At 38.4% G+C, this 21,338-nt stretch overlaps 2 protein-coding genes across 4 annotated transcripts in view; one reads left to right on the top strand and one right to left on the bottom strand.

Moving 5' to 3' along the window:
* The first annotated feature begins 143 nt into the window (after positions 1-143).
* Positions 144-8,289, top strand: slc25a40 (solute carrier family 25 member 40). Its single transcript, XM_088600638.1, has 11 exons — positions 144-446; positions 716-821; positions 1,177-1,236; positions 1,315-1,421; positions 2,074-2,141; positions 2,938-3,062; positions 3,619-3,792; positions 4,350-4,459; positions 5,099-5,180; positions 5,643-5,723; positions 6,390-8,289. The coding sequence occupies exons 2-11, from the start codon at positions 725-727 to the stop codon at positions 6,518-6,520; spliced, it is 1,035 nt and encodes a 344-aa protein (XP_088456764.1). The 5' UTR covers positions 144-446; positions 716-724; the 3' UTR covers positions 6,521-8,289.
* A 1,247-nt stretch (positions 8,290-9,536) lies between these two features.
* Positions 9,537-21,338, bottom strand: part of rundc3b (RUN domain containing 3b) — a 41,762-nt gene continuing 29,960 nt past the window's right edge. The window contains exons 9-12 of one of the 3 annotated variants that reach the window (XR_015925617.1): positions 17,795-17,941; positions 15,479-15,609; positions 10,925-14,136; positions 9,537-10,619 (exon numbers count right to left, since the gene is read on the bottom strand). Coding sequence is in view for 2 of the 3 variants with exons in the window: in XM_088600629.1 (XP_088456755.1) it covers positions 13,991-14,136; positions 15,479-15,609; positions 17,795-17,941 (424 nt within the window). In the remaining variant the exon portion in view is untranslated. Of the gene's footprint in view, positions 14,137-15,478; positions 15,610-17,794; positions 17,942-21,338 lie in introns of all 3 variants that reach the window. The other 2 variants (XM_088600629.1, XM_088600630.1) reach the window with 2 other exon arrangements.

The raw sequence follows: 21,338 nt of genomic DNA, 5'->3' as shown, positions 1-21,338 counted from the left end.
TTATTTTTAATTTTGTAAGAATTGTGATACGTAAAAAGTGTTATTTTTGTCGTTCATTTCTTCAAGGTTCGAAAAGTAAGGCATAATTTAAATGTCCGTGTTGTTGAATGTGCTGTGGCCAATGTGAGAATAGACTCATCGGCATAGGTCATGTGATCCAAGCATGTGTGCTGTGAGAACAGCATATGTAACACATAGGTCAGAGCCTTGGAGAGAATCCAGATGAGACATGTTGTATTGAAACCCTAACAGTTAGTTTACCTAAGTGTCTTTAATCTAATTTAATTAATGGTTTCGTTGCCTTTATGCTAACGATGAATAATTCAGATGTGGTACAGTGTCGATCTCGACATTTAACTGATGTGAAGAAAACAGCCAGGAAAAGAGCACAGCTGTACAGTTTGACAGTATCAGTTTTATTTTCTTGCCTTTGAAGAGTTAGCAAGGTAAGTTGTACGTATTGCACTCAGAAACATCAAATTTTTCCAGGGTGTTTTTCAAATAGTTTAAAAAACTTAATGGAGTTGAACTCGTTTAAGGGGAAAAACAATGCTTGTTTTATTCAATTAACAACAGTGGATTTAGAGAAATTCAAATATGCACATTCAGAACAGAGTGACATTGAATTTCACGTCTGAAGGAAAAAGCAGTACAGGTGTATGCCAGCTCGCAGTTTGTTTGTCTTTTGAGGATTGCCGTTGTATTCCTGATTAAGGACAAGAAGATGAGTGGCCAGGGAACAGTGTCTGTGCTCAATGACATCACACCTGTCCAGCAAATGATAGCTTCCTCCTCAGGAGCGCTGCTTACTTCACTGTTTGGTAAGAAACTCTTTCATTATGTGCTAAGAGAAAATGAGTAATAGACTTCCTAATTATTGTTTTGTAGGAGTCTGGCATGAAAATGCTCGAACCAATGTGGGTTTATTACAGCTAAGCCAGAAAAAACAGACTGTGCCAAACATTAGCTTGGTTAATGTGGATAGCCAAAAAACATTAGAAACATTTTTGACATCAGAAAATACAGAATGTGATATATGTATTAAATCCTGTCTTACACATTAAGTACTTATTGTAAAACTAGACATCAACAGACAGCTGCCGAACTAAGTACAGCAAGCTGTAAAGCTTAGTTTGAATTCCTTCTAACTGTTATTTATTTCATTTTTCATTCTAGTTACACCCCTGGATGTGGTGAAAATTAGGCTTCAGGCACAAAGAAGTCCCTTTTGGAAAGGTAAATTTGTTAGCTTTTAAAAACAAAATTCATTATATTTTGAAAGGTAATTCTAATTCTATTTTGTTCCTTTCCTAGGAAAATGTTTTCTGTATTGCAATGGCCTTATGGACCACATTTGTGTGTGTGAAAATGGGAACTCCAAAGCCTGGTACAAGGCCCCTGGACATTTCACAGGCACTTCGGTAATCTGAATGTGTCTTGCTTCCCGTCGTGTTTGTGTAAGGTGTTACACTTATCGAGCGAAATCCCCATCGTCTTAATGAGAATTCACACTGTTGTGCTTAGCACTGCTTCTGTTTTCATTACCTGTAACTCCCTTAATGCTTTCTATACCTTTAGTCTTCTTCTAAATCAATAGGAGGTAGTCTCTTTTCTTAGTATCTGCACTTCAGTGTAAATTAACCAACTGATTCAGAACTGTCGAGAATGGTCTTAATTGAGCCAACTAATAATTAAATGATAGTAGTTCAAGTAGGTGGCTGCGTCAGCATGCGTAGGCTGCAAAGGAACAAGTAAAGGTTTATTCCATGCTGAAAAGAGAAGAAAAGAAACATAACGTTTCGGCTGTGGAGCCTTCTTCGGGTGCCGAAAAGGTTGTGTTTCTTTTCTTCTCTTTTCAGCATGGAATAAACCTTAATTGTTCCAATAATTGAATGGTTACAAGTAAATAAATGGCCAATGTTATAGCCTAAGCTAAGTTACGGAGAGCTAAGATGGAACAAAATCCAAAACATTTGGCTCAAAATGAAAGTGTTTCTTAAGGCTGTTCAGTGTTCTGTGTACTTTCTATTATAAAACTGTCATGTTTTGACGTGATTTTTTATTTTATTTTAGGATGCATTTCTTAAAATCATTCAAAAAGAAGGAATAAAGTCATTATGGAGTGGGCTTCCTCCAACGCTGTAAGTTTGAAACAGTACAAGTGTATGCATACACAGATAGTTGGTGTATTTTGTATTTATAATGGCTAATAAAAAAACTTGTGCTATACATTAGAATATCTCATACGTTAGTGTTACATTATACGGATTTGATACACCCTTAATGTACTGTATTGTGGAGTGAGACTATTCAGTACCTTACATATAGTCAGGAAAATTTAAAAAAACCTCAGGAAAATCTAAAGTTTGTTTTTAATGCCTCTCAGTATATATGTACATGTGCAAAATGCATCTAATGCTAGTTGACTTCTTCATGCAATTGTTTCGCAAAACAAAGACAGTGGAGTACTGAAATGTAAAATTAATTTAAAGGTCATTCTTGCCTTCTGCCATAAGACTGTACAACGCAACAATATATGCCAGGGACTTGTGCAATTTATATTTATATTTATATTGTGCAATACAACTTTTGTATACTGTTCTGATTTGTTCTTTGTATGTTCTGGACTGTGAGTAACTCTTCTTAGTGCACTTCTCACTGACTGTGCTGATTGGATTGTATGTATTGTATTATTATTGTATCATTCGTTACACTGTGCTGTGTTGACTGTGTTAAGCTGTTGTTGCACTGCAATTTTTTGTCATGTGATCAGTGAAGTTTCTAATAAAAACCTGAGCATATTCCCATTCACACCAGAGGGCGCTGTATTGGCACACCATAACATCAATTTGCATTTATTAAGGCTTGTGTGTCTGGGCCAGTTAGTGCCCTCTGGTGGTTTTTTGTCATTGTCCAAATGCAATTTTTTTTTTCCAGAGTTATGGCTGTACCTGCTACTGTTATATATTTCACTTGCTATGACCAGCTCTGTGCTATTCTGAAGTACAGGATGGGCAGCGATTCTAATGAAGCACCACTGCTGGCAGGGGCTTTGGCTAGAGGTGAGGTGTTTCATTAAAAAGCAGCATCAGTACCTTTAGATCTTCTTTAAGGTGGTTAACAGGTGATTTAATCAAAGGGGTATAAAAGTATTAATGTTACCAATTAAAAATAAATGACTCTTTTAAAATAAATTGAATCTTTAACATAAGAAAACATTTTTTTCCTTCCATTTCTGTCCTCATACTGAATTTCTTCCCCCTTTCCTAAGATTAGAAGCAGATCGGCTCAAATTCTCTTTGTGAAAGACACCAACAAAGCCGAAGACCAGATATTAATCTAAAAATAGAACTAGAGAATTGTGATTGTGTTGGTAAGAGATGTCTCTGACTACTAGGAGTATAAGACAGCATTCACTGAGCTTCCTTTTCCTCTCTTGGATTAATGAGTGCACTGTTAAAATGCTTTTTTTTACATATAGCAGACTAGGGACTCTTCCAGAGATGGGTGGCTTTATGATTAGGAGTGTTTAAATCTGATTGGATGTTTTTAACCCAGTTCTTGCTGATTTATAGTAAAATGGTGAGTTATTGAGCGAAATGTCTTTTTTTTTGTTAGTGGGGTCTGTCACTGTGATCAGTCCGCTGGAGCTAATACGGACAAAGATGCAGTCCCAGAAGCTGTCGTATCGGGAACTGAACACCTTTATCCGGACATCCGTGGCAGCTGATGGCTGGCTGTCTCTGTGGAGGGGCTTGGGCCCCACTCTACTCAGAGATGTGCCTTTCTCAGGTAGGTCAGCAAACAGGCTGTCTTATAACACCTCCAGGAGAATAAACACCTACAGTACAGCTGACTCCAGGAATCGGGGCCCCATAGCTGCACTCTCATTTCTCATTTCATCTGGGATGTTAGTGGATGGTACATTGGTTCCACACATTGAATGGGTGTGAAAACATATGGGTATGATTTCTTATACTTGTAACATTTTATTTTTCTGAGTTTTTGAGTTGTTTTAGTTGGTTCGTAAACTTCAATCATTTCATTTCAGAGGAGTTCTAGACAGAAAATGAAAGTCGATGGGATGGTCTGACGAAGATAAAAATGTTTGTTTGTTTTGTGTGCATGGGCCTGTTTTCCTATTAGTGTGGAGGCAAATCTCCACCAGCTTACCACTTTACAGATAAGCGAGGGGATAATGTAAAAGATGTTATCTTTATGGAAGCTGATATATTTTTAATCTAAAAGTGACTGAAATCTTTGGTTTGGGGCTGTTATTGCACGAATATGTTTATTTCCACAAGTCGTGGCTGTGAGTGCATTTAGCTGTGTTTTTACTGTCCACACAGCAATGTACTGGTATACCTATGAGCTTGGAAAGAAGTGGCTCTGTGAGAAGAATGATGCCAGAGAACCAACATTCATGATCACTTTCACCTCAGGAGCAGTGTCTGGGTCTGTAAGTAGACAGCTCATTGCTTTGAATTTCCTTAGTTTGATAAACCAGTCAATCATATATTAGCTTATATTGGTGTCTGGGGTGTGAAAGATGTTTATGCAGAATCTCAGATGCGTAGCTCTAATAAGGAAAACCACTGCATGATTTTTTCCACCCCAAATTAATGTTGAACCAGTCTAATTCTTGAAGGACAACACTTCTCTGCAATAGAAATGACTTAACCACAATTTCATCTACTGGACAATGTTTTTTTTTTCAGCATGAGACAAGCAAATAAAATTATTTGATGTGAAAAGTTAAATTACATTTATGTCAGAGCCAGTTTTTCCTGTTACCTGCATTGCATAAGTGGCTGTGTGCAGACAATATGTGATTCAATTTTTTTTTTTAACCTGGGTTATTTATTGGTGTAAAGGGCTGAAAGCGCAATCCCTCCAAGCTGATTGGCGAAAGAGACAAATTGAGCTCTCATTACTCCGCAGCACTCTTGGATGTAACTCGTTGATGTGTGCAGTCTTGTGGTCGTGTCTATGAAACAGATCTCAAATTTTAGATAAATACTGGTTTGCAGTAACCAGAATGGCCAGTTACAATATAATAAAAGCCTTTAAAGTTTGTTTTTTTTCCTCGCTTCTCCAGATTGCTTCAATAATAACTTTACCGTTCGATGTGGTAAAGACACGGAGACAAATTGAACTTGGGGAGCTTGAGGCTTTGAACTGTAAGTATTAAGCGATAAACAGATTTGTTTCTGTATCGTTCCTTAATCTTGTTTTTCTCAGTGTAGTAAAACATAATGTATAATAATAATGATGTTTCTTTATTAGCCCTATACAATTTCTTGCATTAGGAATTCGTCTTTTCGCATACCCCAGCTTTTCTCCATGGAGACACAGACACACAGACAGGGAGAGAAGCTTGGGGTCAGAGCGCAGGGTCTGCCATTGTACGGCGCCCCTGGAGCAGTTAGGGTTAAGGGCCTTGCTCAGGGGCCCAATGGAGTAGGATTCCTCTGCCGGCCGCGGGATTTGAACCGGCAACCTTCCAGTAACAGGCGCAGATCCTTAGCCACAGAGCCACCGCTACACCCAGTAGTGGCATGCTATTAAATGTGCAGAGGAATTTTTGATTCTGACAAAGTGATGAGTGACCTTTTCTCACAGACTGCATCTCTATGTTCTAGTATCTCCTCGGGCCTCGTCCTCCACCATGCACGTGATGAGAAGGATTGTGGCTGAAAATGGTGTTAGAGGATTATTCGCAGGTACCCCTGATTTAGTGTTCTGCGTTATTTCTCGGCTTTAATCTTTGTGTTAGATTTATGTCAACTGTAATGTCGTAAACATGTCTTCAGCTGGGCTCTTCTACAAAAAAAAAAGGTGCAGCCATTAAAATCATCACATTTAATCTCTTACACTTTCTCAAAGCATTGTAATAAAATAACAAGTAATAGGTTTACTCCCTGCTGAAAAGAGAAGAAGGAAACACGACGTTTCGGCCGTGGAGCCTTCTTCAGGTGTGGTTCAGTTGTGTTGACACCTGAAGAAGGCTCCACGGCTGAAACGTTGTTTTCTTTCTTCTCTTTTCAGCATGTTATAAACCTATTACTTGTTCCTTCACAGCCTATGCATGCAGATGCGGCTACCCACCTGAACTATTGTAATAAAATAGCTATTTAGATCTGTCTTTAGTTTCTCCCATCAGCAGATTTCATGCAACACCTCACAGCCACCACTAGATGGCAAACTATTACTGATGCCAAACAATCTGAAGGCCTAGCAAAAACGGAATACGTGCACAGTGATAATCCTAGCTGAACTTCTGAATTTGAACTTGAATTTATGAAGAAAACCCAGTTAATACTGTTGTATTATATGTTGTAAATAGTTAACTAATGTATGCATTCTGCTTTGTCTCTCAAATGATGCAGGATTCCTTCCCCGGTTGATCAAAGTGGCCCCAGCTTGTGCTATAATGATCAGCACTTATGAGTTTGGGAAGGCTTTCTTCCACAGGCGGAATCGAGAGAGACAGATGGTGGCACTTCAGAATGGGCCCTGAGCAAACAGCCTTACTCCAGTACTGTATATATGTGCCCATCACAGTTCCATAAAGTGCATATCTGGTTTTCAGATTCTGAATTGCATAATGAGACTGAGCATTTGCAGGTTTGGACATAGATATTGCCTGTTCAAAACATTAACATAATTATGCAGTTTTTTCAAAGTATGGATTGGTGTAAAGTAAAATAATTTCTGGGCTTTCAGGATGTCTCCAAGGCCCGCAAAATTCAATTCAGAAAGATCTAGATGTTAAATGTGTACACAGGCAATACATCTGGCTAAGTAAGATGAGGTATAAATATTTCATTCATAACCAAAACAAACTATATTGCATCAAATGTTGCTCACTGATCGAAAATATTGTAATATTCTGAATGCGTTTAATTATCATTGATCCTCCACAGAGCAAAACTAACCTCTTAAATAGTTTAAATTGCATTTTCAGTGTTAATTTAATCTTGTTTCCCAATAAAATATTTTTTTATTGACAACTGAAAGAAATATATTTCTATGTGGATGATTTATTTTCTAATTTAAATAACGCAGGATCAGGTGTTCACAAGCTTAAATATTTATATATTTTTTAAAACTGGAATATTATTCAGAAAGTAGACTGCAGATTAAGTTCCCTGCTATTTGTTTGGAATACTGTATGTCTACAGGATGTCTCATGTAGGTTCTCGAGCCATAGTTGAGGGAATCTGGTACTATAAAACAGCAGTAGTGATGAGTGTGCTGGACAAAATGTGAGTGCATCTGTTGCAGATTGGAGGAGACAAATTTTCAGCATTCTGTACAAAACCCATAGAGAAGTAAAATCCACATTGAAATCCTGTTTGATTCAGAACCATACACACCTCTGGGAAAATGGGAGTAGAGTTTGTGCACTGGTATTCTTTACTTTCCCTTAAGCAAAGCATAAAAAGCCTTGCTTTGTAAAAATGACAAAAGCAGTCCAGGACAGTGGGGTTGTATGTTTCCTGGCTCAGGCTCTATACTAGATTCCAAAATGGCAAGCATACCAAGCTTAAAATGCCACACTGGGGATGAATGAAGTATTTGAATTGAATGGTAGGACTCTTCTGCTGGGGTTAGTCACTTACTCATTGGGTTCCATTACTATCCATATGTGGCAAACTAGAGATCTAGACTAGAGTCTTGTGTTTATGCTTGTATTGGATGGGCAATACAGTACCTCATCTTGCACACCAAAATAGTGGACGTCTAAAACATAAGGCAAAGGGAAGCACAACTATAGCATATTAACCCCCACTCTTGATATGAATAAGCAGATGTTTCTCACAAATTTGGCCATCTGTGCAATGATAAGTCCTTGCAATTTAAGCACATTACAGCTATAAAAAGTAATCTCTTTACACAATGTATCTCACTTTGTTAATGCTGCCATGCATTCTGGCATAAGTGCTAGGTATCGGCTATTTCTTTCTCAGGTGCTGAATATGTCCCCCTTTCAAAGATTTTTAATTTTGTTTTATACTTTCAAAGAGGATCACCCTTTATAGCACTTTATTGCCCTTTTCAATAAAAGTTAAAACTGTCAATCCTTTATTTAGCTTGTACAAATGTGTGCCAAACGTTGTTTTAAAATTATAAAAAGCAGTGGATTTATATTGTCTTTCTTCATCATGTAGTGTATTCACTTTTCATGTTGCATAACTCTGCCACACATTTTGAAAGGTGTACCAATGTGATCTGTGAACAAGATCACAATACAGATATTTCAAATAAAAATAATTTTAAGGAAAATGTGATTGTTGGTCCATCAATTAATACCTATGAGTAGTAATTCCACTTTCTAGATGAGAATAGTACTGTCTAGGGGTGGTTTGGTTAGCTTAAGGGCAATATAGGTGCCTTTTTCTCATCACTTATCAAAGAACCTGAGAAAATAGTTCAATTATTTCACTTAAGCTATCAGCAGACTTTGGTATACAGGAGCTGAACTGCAATGAAAATCAGAGTTCTATATAGTCCACATGTACTACATCTAGATAGTTGTCGTGGCTGCTGTGATTAATGGAGCTTGTGTTATACATGACATTACATATGCAATGACAAAGTATGTACCATATGCACCAGTGCAGTTTTTTTAATTTGTAAGGACTGCTTTTGGTGTGCATTCTATTTGGGAAGGAAACTGCATGACCTAGATGTGTTTGACCCCACAATTTCACAAGAAGGTAAATATACGCATTATCAGAGGAAATATAACTTAGAACTTTATTCTGAGTCAACAACAATGAATCAGCGTAATTAGTTTTATGTCTACCTGCAGGATTTCCTTTTCAACTTGACAACATAAATCACCTTCTTTGTTTTGCTTAATGGGACCAATTTAACCATTGCTCCCTGGGCCTTTATGTCTTAGTAGTTTAACTAAACTTGTAAAACCCATAGACACTGGCTCTCTAGGACCAGGTGTAAAGATCCCTGAACTCAGCTACAGTACATCAAAGTAAAAGGCAGAATTTTTAGGAGTCAACTCCTCTTCCGATGGAAGAGATTTCAGGAGGGCAAATGGTGGCTTCATCCGAGTAGAGACTTCTTATTTTGTGCAATATGAACACTGCCAGACACTATGTAGCTTCCTAATGAAAAAAGGTAAAGCAGGACTGGAGCAATCAGGGTTAAGTACCTCAATCAAGGGTACAACAGTAGTGTCTACAGCAGGGACTTGAACCCAGAACCCACAACCCACAAGGGCAACCCACAAGGGCAACCCACAAGGGCATGAGTCCCCTACATGACACCACCACCAAAGTAGCCATATAATTTTGTACATATGACGCTATTGACAAAGTCATTACATGCTTTGATGTAAGCAATAATAATGGTGGTGACTGTACTTACATATAATTGTAGCAGCTGGGCTTCGCTTCCACCCTGTGATGTTAATTGACGACAGTGTCTTGGCCTGAAGCCTGACCCGAGTCCAAATAACGCCAACCCAGAACTTGGGATCAGATTGAATAATGACAGCCCAGAGCTAAGCATCAGATAGAAAAAAAACTTTGTTTATTGTGCATACAGACAACACAGAATTTGACATCAAGGATGTTGGTGACAGAACGCAGAGCTCTGGGTATTGTGAGAGAGGCGTCCTGAGATGAGAGAGTAATCCACAACGTGTCATACTGAGACTACAAACAATTCAATATACTGTACAGAGACCACAAGTTGCAAAAAGAAGGACAACCGATGTTTCCAATGAAAAAATTAGCATTATACAGAAACAAAAAAGAAATGTGATCTTAGACCAGATAACAAGTATGTACCCACACACACAGGGTCAAGACCAATTAAATAAAATACTGTTTTAAATCAGGTTATAGACAACACACATTCTCTCACCATTGATAACCATCCTGTTTGAAAGGAATCAGGTATTTTTAGTGTCTCACGTGCTTGTTTGCTCACAGTGAAGATGACAAAAGCCAAGGCATCCATTACTTAATTCCAGTTAAGCCCAGTCCAAGAAGGAGGACTGCCTTGTCTCTGTGTAATATGAAATATTACACAAACATTAAGGCTTCAGTCTGGGAGGGCATGGTAACCCATTAGCCAGCAGTCTCTCCCTTTCACAGCTGCCAATAACATTAAAAGCAATTGACCCAAATGTCCAGAAAGCAAAAACCCAAACTAGTCATGCTTAATTGTTTATTGACCTAATCATTCTTAATAAATATATACCATATGTACAATTATTGTAAATGTACAGGTTTTTGCAGGTTTTTTATTGACATTTTAGTCTTGTCTGCAAGTTACAATTGATTTTGTACATAAAAAGTCTGGAGAAAAGGTGCAAGGTGGTATTGACATTGAGTGTGGATTTATTCGTGGTTAAAGGTCTGATCTGGTTATTTTATCATGATTCAAGTTAAAAGAAAGTCAAAAATATATGTCTTATTAACTGTAAAACATATGTATTTTTTTGTCTCATGAGAGGACAGGAGCCTAAAGGCAGAAGATTACAGCAGAAGGAATACAGGCATTCATCTGCTTCACCAAAGCTGTGCCTTTTTGAGCATTACTTGCTTCCAAGACTACATTCCCGGTGCTCACCTTCCGTTATGCATCTGGAAAAGAAAAAATGAACGAGCACATGGCCCAGAAACACAAAATGTTTTTGTTCATGGATATGTACTTTCTCAACTAGCACATGCTGTTATTACTGATCTCCCTAGTGGCTCAATACAGATACATGCCCGTGTCCTGGTTGTGTTCTAAGGTTATAGGTTTGATCCTAGGTCATGTCACTAAACAGCTGTGAAATGGATTCCCCAAGTGACAGCGCACAATTGACTAAGCACCAGTGAGGGCAGGATGGGTACTCATGGGTACTGGCAAGATTGTCGCACAGATGGCGAGGGACAAGCCTCACCTCCAATTGGCACTGAACCTCCTGCCGGAGTCCAGCAGCTTGAAGGTGCTCAGGGCAGAGGAGTCTGCCTCCACTTCCTCATTCTCCCCCGTGTGCGGGCACGGGGTTCATAGCTGTGAGCCGAGATGGGGAAAAAAGACATGTTTGGCCACTCCAAAGTCAGGTTGACGTGACCAAAAATATTGGATGATTTTCATCTAAAAAGGTATATCATTAGTATTGTGGGGGTCTCTTAAAAGTAATCTATTCCAGAAACAAGTTAGTTTTGAAAGGGATTACTTTGTATTTGGGGGGAAATAATTTCAAAACATCATAAGTTAGTGATCTATATACTGTGTGTACAATTACTATGTAAAGGCATACAATTTTGCCTGATGCCTTATTAATTTAATTATTTAATCTTTTTAATCTAATAATTACACCAGTAACTTGGAAGAGTAATAAGTAACTTTTTCAGAGTACCCTTCCCCAACACTGATCATTGCAAAGCTGAATGCCATGTGCTTATCACTTCATCTCCAGCACCTCACAACTGCACATGAAAAGCATCAGGTATGTGTCGTACCATGAAACAGGAAAGAGAAGAAAGGAGATGGCTTCATTAACACTTCAGACAACAGCCCTTTTCTTATCCCAGGTTATTGATAGGTATTGTTTTGAACCAGCTTATGGTTTTTCAGCTGCCCAAAATGCTAACAAAATGTGTACATACTGTATAGTGTGTACAGTGGTTCACTGGACTGAAATCCATTCTGTGGTTAAATCTGAACAAACCTAAATCTAATCAAACCAAATGCAACTGTCTACACTTCAAAAGAGTTTCCTGATTTACGACTGTTGTTAACAGCTTTTAATGAGATTGACAGAGCAGCTGTCTAGAATCTTAATCGATTGTAGTTGAGTTTATCAGCCTTCTGCAGGCTTAAAATTAATTTGGTCTTTTCACCAAGGACACAGGGAACTAGATGTCAGCAATGTAAAATGTACTAATCTTACTGTATATGTAACCTACCAAGAACGGATGGTACATTCATCAGTTCAATAACTTGCATTGCTTTAAAAATAATTGTACAACATACTATAAGGAACAACAGACAATTACTACTCCATATAAAAAAAATGATTGTACCAATAAAATGAAATAGAATAAATAAAAACATACATTTTCTATGATTTTATAACCCTTTTATAAATGTTTCAAAGATCATATTAGAACAATACGTTTAAACCCCACAAGAAAAGAAGCTCAAAGAAAATGGAAATGTGAACATGCTGAACAAACTGAACTCTGCACCTGCAGCAAAAAAGGAAGAATGAAGGGGGAAAAAAAGTATTTCTAACCTGCTGTGTTCCTCCTTGGTGTACTGAACCCAGAAAATAAACACGTACTGTAAGTAGCTAATACAAAGCCAAACATCACCAGTTTACATCACATTGTAGCTCCTCTAACACCTGTTGTGATTTTCATAACACAAGATCTGGACAGTTTTGAGATCAACACCACAACATTAACATGTACTATAAAAATAATACAACAAGTAAGAATTAACCTAAAGCAGAAGCAACATTTTCCTAATTTCCATTTGGATGAATCCCATTTTCAGGCAGAATTGTAACAGCAACAACTGCGAAGCAGCACAAGCATCAAAGATCAGGAGATCTCATTTGACTCTTTTAAATCAACCCCTTTAACGCATACTTCAGGGACTTTTTTAAAGAATACAGAGCATCTCACCGACATTTTGCAACAGTAATCTAAAATAAATCAATGCTTGAAATCTCATCTTGCATTTTTAGCTCAACACAGTATTTCATGCAAAACTATTTCAGGATTTCATCAGTGTCTGAATAATAGAGGAATTGATTTCCCAGGGTGCATGAGAGCTTACAAGCAGCATCTTACAGAAATTCCCCCAAAAATGTTCTTGAGCTTTTTAAATAATAAAATCTTTTTTTTTTTTGGAGTGTTGCAATATGGTGAAATAAAGTGCTTAATTTCTCAGACACTAATGCAACAGATAATTTTTATATGAAAGATATATTTTGGAAATGGGGATGTGATGATTATAGGAGGAATCTGTGACTCTTCTGATACTTCCCATAGGAAATAGGAATATTTAGCAGTAAATTTAGAAATTCCTAAACATCAAAGTTACAAAACGGGCTTGTTCCCCTTCTTTACATGTGTGTGAAAGGCCTCTCTCTTCAAGGGCAGGGACCTCTTTAAATTAAAAGCAGCCAATATTATTTGTAAACAAATACATTCAATTGATGCACCATGTGGCTCAAACATTTTTTGGCTGCTTTTCACCGCTGTGAAAGCTGAAGACGTAAAGGCACAGAAAGGACTATGTGATCACTACCACTGGCTGCACAGAACAGAAGCTGAACCTGCTAAGGGTTACATTCAGAAACTATCATGTTCCAGCTTTTGAGGGTCTTGCCAAGAAAGATAAAACGAATGCAATGTAATATTTCTTCCTTTGACATCAGATCAATGTATGAGAATTTTCCTTTTGCCTGCCTGCTTGTAGTCTGTACTTTAAAATTGTAAATCTCCTATGCCCTTTATAAATATTATAATATGGTAAAAAAAAAGCAAACGATCAATATCACTTTCCATGTTCCCATCTCCATGAATAAATGTAATACTATCAAGGGGAATTTCATAAAATATTTCACTGTGAATGCTTTTTTTGTCCTTTTTCCTAGGTATCAAACTTTTAAGCTGTGTTTTGTCTTATCCCATCAGCAGTACAGAAAGCCAGGTTCCAGGGAGTGATCCTTGCCTTTTATTCTGATGCCTCCCCTTGATATAGGTTCTATGCTTCGTGAAAGAAAACGTCCTACAAAATCAAAAGCTGATAACCCTTACAGCCGGGGAAATGCCAGTCAAAGGTGCAATAGAGGTGGCCAAGAACACAGCGATCTTGGTTTACAAAATGGTCTAGAAACAATACGTGAAGTCTCTCCATAGCTTTTCTTACTGTAGAGACCTTGGAAGGATGCAGCAATGCAATGGCACAGCGAGGACCATCTGGGTCTCTAACTGAAGAGGACGTACGCTCACAAGGGGGTGAAACCTGGGCTGGTCATCTCTGTGATGGGACTCGCAAGGCATTCACTTGACTTGAGGCTGGCGAGAGACTTGTAACTGGCCACAGATGTTAAAGACCCACATAACCCCAGTAAGGATGGGGTGTCTTCCTTACCTAAGAAAACAAAAGGACAGTCCCGGGATTACTTTCCTGCTCTTCTGGGAACATCTCAAATGACACATTTTGACACAAGGAACAGAGTGGGAGAGCTGGCAAGTCGTGTGATGAAGGCCGATTCCACGGGATCCTTTCAGAATGAGATTAAAAAAAAAGACTTTGGATCACTGCGCTACAGTAAAGTCAACAGGCCAGTCCAGTGGCACTGTGTTTAGCACCACTCTCTCATGCTGGATCCTGGACTGGATTGCGGATTTGAGTGCCTTCTGGGCGGAGTTTGCAATGTTCCCCACCGAACAGGTTATCTCCAGGGGTTGTGTTTTTTCCCAAGTTCCAGAGACACCCTGCTCAGGCTGACTGATGCCTCTAAACCGCCAGTGGATGTTCTGTGATGGACTGCTATCCCGTCCACAGTGAAGTCCGGCCCTGCAACCAGGATAGGGTCTGGGCTGCTGCACCCCTTCCTGGCAATAAGCAGCTTTGTGATGAGGGACAGATGGCACCTGCTGTGGTCACCTCTTCCCCAGCTGGGGCTGGAGAGGCTGATCCTCGACCTGTAAGCTGCTGTCCCTGCCCTGGAAGGGAAAGTGGCCACAAACCACCAGTATCTCAATCCCTCTTAACGAGCTCGCGGACAACGCATTTCATTGCCAACAACACCGCTGTTACACCAGTAACTTGGAAGAGTAATAAGTAACTTTTTCAGAGTACCCTTCCCCAACACTGATCATTACAAAGCTGAATGCCATGTGCTTTTCACTTCATCTCCAGCACCTCACAACTGCACATGAAAAGCATCATGTATGTGTCGTACCATGAAACAGGAAAGAGAAGAAAGGAGATGGCTTCATTAACACTTCAGACAACAGCCCTTTTCTTATCCCAGGTTATTGATAGGTATTGTTTTGAACCAGTTTATGGATTTTCAGCTGCCCAAAATGCTAACAAAATGTGTATGCTCTACTGTTCGTGCATTGATGAATAAACCTTGACTGATTGATTGATTGAAACCAGTGAGGGACCCAGACTTTCCCTCGGGGCTCTGTCCCCTGCTGGGGAGCTTTGAAAGCCCAGTGAGGAGCTCTTGTGTCAGAACTTCTCTGTAGAGTACACAGCTATGTCTGTAGTTCCTTAATGTGTTTGGGTCTAGCTCTCCTAGCTGAACGCTGCTATATTGAAATGTCTGCTCTACATCCAATTTGACCTATTTCTGGAGACAAAATGGGCATCTAGAGTAGTATCTCAACATCTTACTTAACAGTCATGAAAACCAGAGATTTGTTTTAGTCTTCTTTTGTCACTGCAACCTGCACCGCCCACAGTACTATTCACACCGTACCTTCACTTTGCGAGTGGGACTCATCCTGCTTGCTATCCAGGTCCTGTATATGAGCAGGGTCCAGGGAGGTCTGGGACAGGCTGATTTCGGCTGAAAGCTGCTCCAGACTTCGGAAGCTCTTTCTGTCAGAACTGAAAGAAAGAGGCCGCGTGAAGATCATCTTCTTTTCAGAAATCTTTAAATCTTTAAATGTGGTTGGATTTCAAGCTGTTAACTGCCTTTAACTTCTGCAATCCAAACTGGAGTAAAGGAGTCTTTTTGTAAAATGTATAACAAGAGCAACTCAATGCATTCAGATTCATTACTTACGCTAATGTTATTAAAATAAAGATATCAACAACTTAAGTAAATATACTCAAGTTGTCTCAGTCATAAGTATGGGCACCTTCATCATCCCATAATTGTTAGCATTTAATATTTGCAATACTCTAAAAATAAAGGTTAGTTAATAACTATTCCAAATCTGTAGATACAGCCAAGCAACAAGTATCACAACCCTTTAATATTATCCAAAATATTTGAAAAGTCAAGACCCTTTAAGGTAAGACTTCCCATTCAGACAAAACTTTCAATAGTCTCCAACCTACATTTACTATTTATTTAATATCTCTATGTGTTATTTCCTCCTTAAACACCTGAAAAGCAATGTTTTAAGGCCCTTTAGTGAGCCATTTTGCACTACTGAAAGCTTTCTGACTGACAAACACAAAAGAAATGTGTTTTTCGGAGATGAGAACTCCAGGTGCCTGTTTTTCAGACAGCTGGGATGATCTGAGGATTTTTAATCAGAATATTAGAGGCTCTACTACAGTATATGAAGAATACATGAAGTTACAAATATACAATGAAGTTAAAAATATACATGAAATTGCACATCAAAATCAAACAATCTTGTGCATAAAAGGTTCAGTCAGAGCTATTGCCTCTGTCCTAATCTTCCATTTTAAATAATATTAAAGCAATATTATTGAGAAAAGGAGGCATGTGACTCATGTTTTTGTCAAGCCCAGGCATTCAAGCAATAATGGAACACTGCAGCACAAACCATTTTTAACATCTGAAGAAAAAAAATCACACATTTAAGAGGAAAATGGACAAAGTTCACCGTGGTTTTTTACAGTCCATGGAAAGCCAACTGAAAATTGCATCTCGGTTTAAAAGGCCGTCTAAAGAGCTTGGTAAATGCCGCTCTGCTCATTTTCATCATGCCACATGCATTGTGCTTCAAACATATGAGTAAAGGTTGCATAGCAGGGGAGAGCGTTCCTCGTCCCTCATGAATGCAGTCAGATTTATTAAAACGAAAAATAATCTGACGCTGAACTGGCAAGCTACAATCCCGCTGCTGGGTGCTTTTCAATGCAGATTCACTTCGGGTTCTATTTATTAAAATGACAATGCCGTGAATGACCCTAGAAAACATGTGAAAATGGCATTTGTATAGTTTTCCCATAATCAGCTCTAGAAATTAATATCAACACTAAAACAAAAAGAGAAAAGGCCTCAAACACCGTTATTCACAATGTGACACATTTTAAAATACTGAGCTGTACAACAACAGAACTGTGGGGCACAACAGATCCCAATTCATGAATAAAAATAAGAAGGGACTGGGATATTAACACCATCTTCACTCCTGATTAAAAGTCAGTACAACTCTACAAATTCTACTGCTTAGAAACAGGCAATTAAACTAGGACACATATAAAACCATGTTTCATCTCTTCTTAGAGAACTGTACAAAAAAAAACACATTATATGTATTCATTCTGTTGACACATTTGTTGGTTTTACAATCATTGTAAGCTTTGAGGATTACATTAATCATTCTGCAACAGACTGGTAATTATGGCTATGGTTAACTTGAACTTACATGCTTCTTGACTTTGGACAATAAGTGGTTCTTTCCATTTAATTAGAGAGTTAAAACACAACAAAAGAAGAAAATCATCTGAATTCACCCTTTGTTTTCTTCTTTTGCTTTGCTACTATACCAAAAAAACAGATCAGATTTATCTAGCTTTCAAATAAACAGAAATCACACCATTAACATTAGAGGAAAATGCAGTGCTCCAAATTTTTATACTTCCACTACCCATATGGTTGTCAATTTGTACAAGGTGAATTTTCAAGAGCAATCTACAATAATCCATCACAGTGATTAAGAGAGGGCTGCTTTTCTGTTGTAAGCAATGGTGTTTCTTGTGTAAGTATCCACTATGGTTGTAAGTGCCGTAGCTGTATACAGTAGGTTTTCACAAGTAGCCCACTACAGCTGACCCACAGAATTCATACACAGAGTCCTGGAACACATACTCCTTCCACTGCCTGGTGTGCTTCCTGTACGCCAGAGTATCCAGGGCAACAGCTTTTGTATCCAGAGCACCCGGTGAAGGCCACTGATTAGTGAGGTGAGCAGTTAACTCCTGTCTTGATCTAAGGTCATGATTCTTTAAAACAGTCCTTTGAAAAGAAGACCGAGAAACAGGAGTTAATTCACAATGTGACTTCTGCAGTATCGTCCATCGCTTCTGCCAAATTAATATACACAATAGCCCAAATGTACCACACAAATACTATTTGATTCTATTGCATTTTCTAGAATATTCTGAACACCACCCTAGATTTTCACCCCACCAAACAATTTTTTCGACTTTAATTTAAAAGGACACAACTGCTGCAGAGACAGAACACTAGCACCCGTGCCTAAAGAGTTCACAGACATGAATTTAAAGCATCTTAAAGCAACTTTTTTTCAAATTTTGCATATTACTTGGATTGAAGTAAGAACTACAGAAATGTAGTACAGTATATTACTGATGTACAGTATAATACATTTAAAATGGTGCTTAGCAAGTCTGCATAGCAAAGGAAAGTATACCTGTTATGTTTTAATATTACATTTTTCAGAATTTAGCAAAATTAACAATTTTGGGGGCTGTTATATGGTCATGAACACGGTTAATAACCGGACAAACAAAATGGAGCATTTTGTTCTTTATTCAATCTAGCATTGAGCTAACCAAATTACAGTAGAACAAATATGAATTTAAAATCATATGACTGCCTGACATCTCCCTGGGGATCCTGGTCACAGGGTTGTCATTTGTCTGCTTTGTGCAAGTTTACAGTTGAGTCAAGTTTATTGAATCTCAGACATCTGTCTGCTTGTTTTTTTGCAGAATTGTTTTTGACTTTTTTTAAAAAAAGAAACTCAGTTCCTAAACAAACAGTAGGCTGTGCTTTCCACATCCCACATTCCACAAATAATTACAGTCAAAAAAGTCAATTGTGTTCCCAAGTTACATCCCCAAAGATCCCAAACTCAATTTGCACTTCTCGGATACAATCTCAAGAGCATGAGATCTGAGGTTGAATCTTCAAGACTGCTTTTTCATGCCTGTAGACTTGTACATTGATTTCAGAAACACATCTGCAGACAAAAAGTATATATTGCTGTCCATAAAATATACTTCACTTGCACAGTCCCATTAAAAATGAGAAATCCAGTTCTTCAAGTTAAAGCATAAGGCAAGATGAAATTTAGTTTACTAGTTATAATGAGTTTGTGGGCTTCAGTCAGATTCCATGGGATTTAAAACCCAGATCCGAAAAATCCAGTTTAATTCCAGGGCCCAGAAATTTTCAGATAAGATTAACTAAAGCTTAAAAAGCAGAGCAGAAAGATTAAAATTGCGGAATAGAGCCAAGTTGGCGCTCTGAGAAACACCAGAGACTGCAGCATTAGCTAGTTCTGGGACAATAAACAGGTTTGGTCTGACCAGTTAATACCTCAGCTGTCCAGACGTTACTGAACAACTGAACAAAACAATATGAAGTGCTGCAAACACATACAGGACACATCGAGATCCCACGTTTACAGTACATATTTAATTCACATTGTTATTTTATTGCATTAAACAAATTGAGCGCAGACTATAGTGCAGTGTTTCTATCAGTATAGTAGCACTATTACAGCAACCCATTTCACACCAGATCCAGATAACAACCTAAAACATCATGGAAGCAGCAAGTTTTAGGGGTTGCATTTGTGTGAACCTCATGTTCATGAAAACAATCATAAATGGAAAGCACTAGAAAAACAGAAAAAAAAGTGAAGGTTTAAATATCCCTTTTTCGAGGACATCTACAGTAAGGAACAACTTGGCTTGCGATGTATACCAGGATCAAAATGATATGGAAGCTGACTGCATCTAAACAAAGCTCCTGGGATTACCTTCAGACATTCAGTCTTAGGTGACTGGTACTGTAGGTGACAGTATGAAATCAGGACAATATCAGTTATTTGGTGAACAAACTGTGCTGGTCAATGCTGCTGCTTCACAGCTCTTGGGTTCTGAGTTCGATTGCAGACTGAGGTGCCTTCGGTAAAGAGTTTGCAGTTTCTTCCCGTTTTCATGTGGCTTTCCAACACCATGAACTGGTTAGGTTACATGGTGTTTCAGAATTGTCCCTGGTCCCTGTATGCTTGCAATGTGATGGAAAGGTGTTCCATCCAGGATGTAGCCCCAAACTTGTGCATCACGTGTCCATTATAGGCTCTGGGTTGCCACTACCCTGATTATGAATAAGCGGCTTCCTGAAAATAAATTGATGGACAGACATTCATCCAAGCACAGTCTGCTAACGGTTAATGATAACTGAAACTACCTGTAAATACAGGCATTTTAGGGTCAACAGTGCTGAGGTGTGAATAGAGCATACAGAGACAGACAGGCTCAGTGCCTACACGCAGATAGAAAATACAAAGTGAATTAAATTATTCTAAATGACAATGTTCAAAAGACATGCTTGTAATTTAAGAGGATCCTGTGCTTCCTCCATTCATTAGGAAAGGGAATGACAGAGGAGAGTGCTCAAGATTCATTATGTTTCAAACTCCTGTCTGGGCAGTAGCATGCGGAAAGATATCACATCTGCTTAGCATTTCACAGACAAAAGAGATCATTTAAAACACTTAACAATAGTGTGGTAGAGCTGTGAAGCTGGTGTTCTGACCAGAGTGAACACTTTTCAGAAGCTGCATTTTTTTTTGGCCAAAGCAATTACCATTAAAAAACCTCAAGTACAAGCTCTCTGTCACTCTCATTGAAGACTATGGCTGGCTCTTGAAAAGAGCCTGGAGATGTCTGATTACACTGGGTGTCATCAAGCATGTGGCTCATACTGTAATTTACTGAGCAGCAGCACTGGATAAAAGGCTAAATGAAACTACCGCACTTTAATGGACTGTTCAAGTGCTGAACTGAACATTCAGTTTCTGAAACACAATGGGGGGAAAAATACAAGACGGGAGTTTCTGAGCTGGTAGCAAATGTTTATTCAGTATTTCCATTTTACACGCCTGGGCTCATATTTTACTGTACATTTCTCTCGGAGACAATATATCACTTCAAGGAAGGAGCTTTGTACATTTCTTTGCCAATTCCACTTTTGAATTGGAAAATGTGTCCATCATCTTGAAACCTGAATCATTTTTGCACCACACTGCAAGTCAGAAAAATCATTATGTTCTTTATGCTTTGTTCCCTATCTGGAGGCAAGACCAGTTAATTTCTGTAATAAGAGCTTCTTTCTCTCTTAAACCCTTAACATATGCAATATGCAGAAAACAAACTGGGCTGTATTACTTCTTTTAGAACAAAGGATCCTTAATGAGGGTGCCCTTCAGTTTCTTGCTGTGATTGAAATGTCAAGCTACAACTGCATTCTGCATCATCTGATAAAATGTCATTCCAATACACATTTTTAATGTACTGTATGACTGGATATGTAAGTATCCCATGTCAGTTTATCACATTCTAAAAGGTGTTACACACTATTCCAAGGAATGTTCTGA

Source organism: Lepisosteus platostomus, chromosome 12 (assembly GCF_059453375.1).
Source record: "Lepisosteus platostomus isolate fLepPlt1 chromosome 12, fLepPlt1.hap1, whole genome shotgun sequence".
Lineage (NCBI taxonomy): Eukaryota > Metazoa > Chordata > Actinopteri > Semionotiformes > Lepisosteidae > Lepisosteus > Lepisosteus platostomus.
The sequence above is the reverse complement of the archived record's forward strand: the minus strand, read 5'-3'. Positions and strand labels throughout refer to the sequence as shown.

Coding starts and splice junctions, on each gene's coding strand:
- slc25a40 (XM_088600638.1), top strand. CDS start 725: ATGAGTGGCCAGGGAACAGTGTCTGTGCTCAATGACATCACACCTGTC. Junction 1,422..2,073: donor GACATTTCACAGGCACTTCG/GTAATCTGAATG, acceptor ATTTTATTTTAG/GATGCATTTCTTAAAATCAT. Junction 2,142..2,937: donor AGTGGGCTTCCTCCAACGCT/GTAAGTTTGAAA, acceptor TTTTTTTTCCAG/AGTTATGGCTGTACCTGCTA.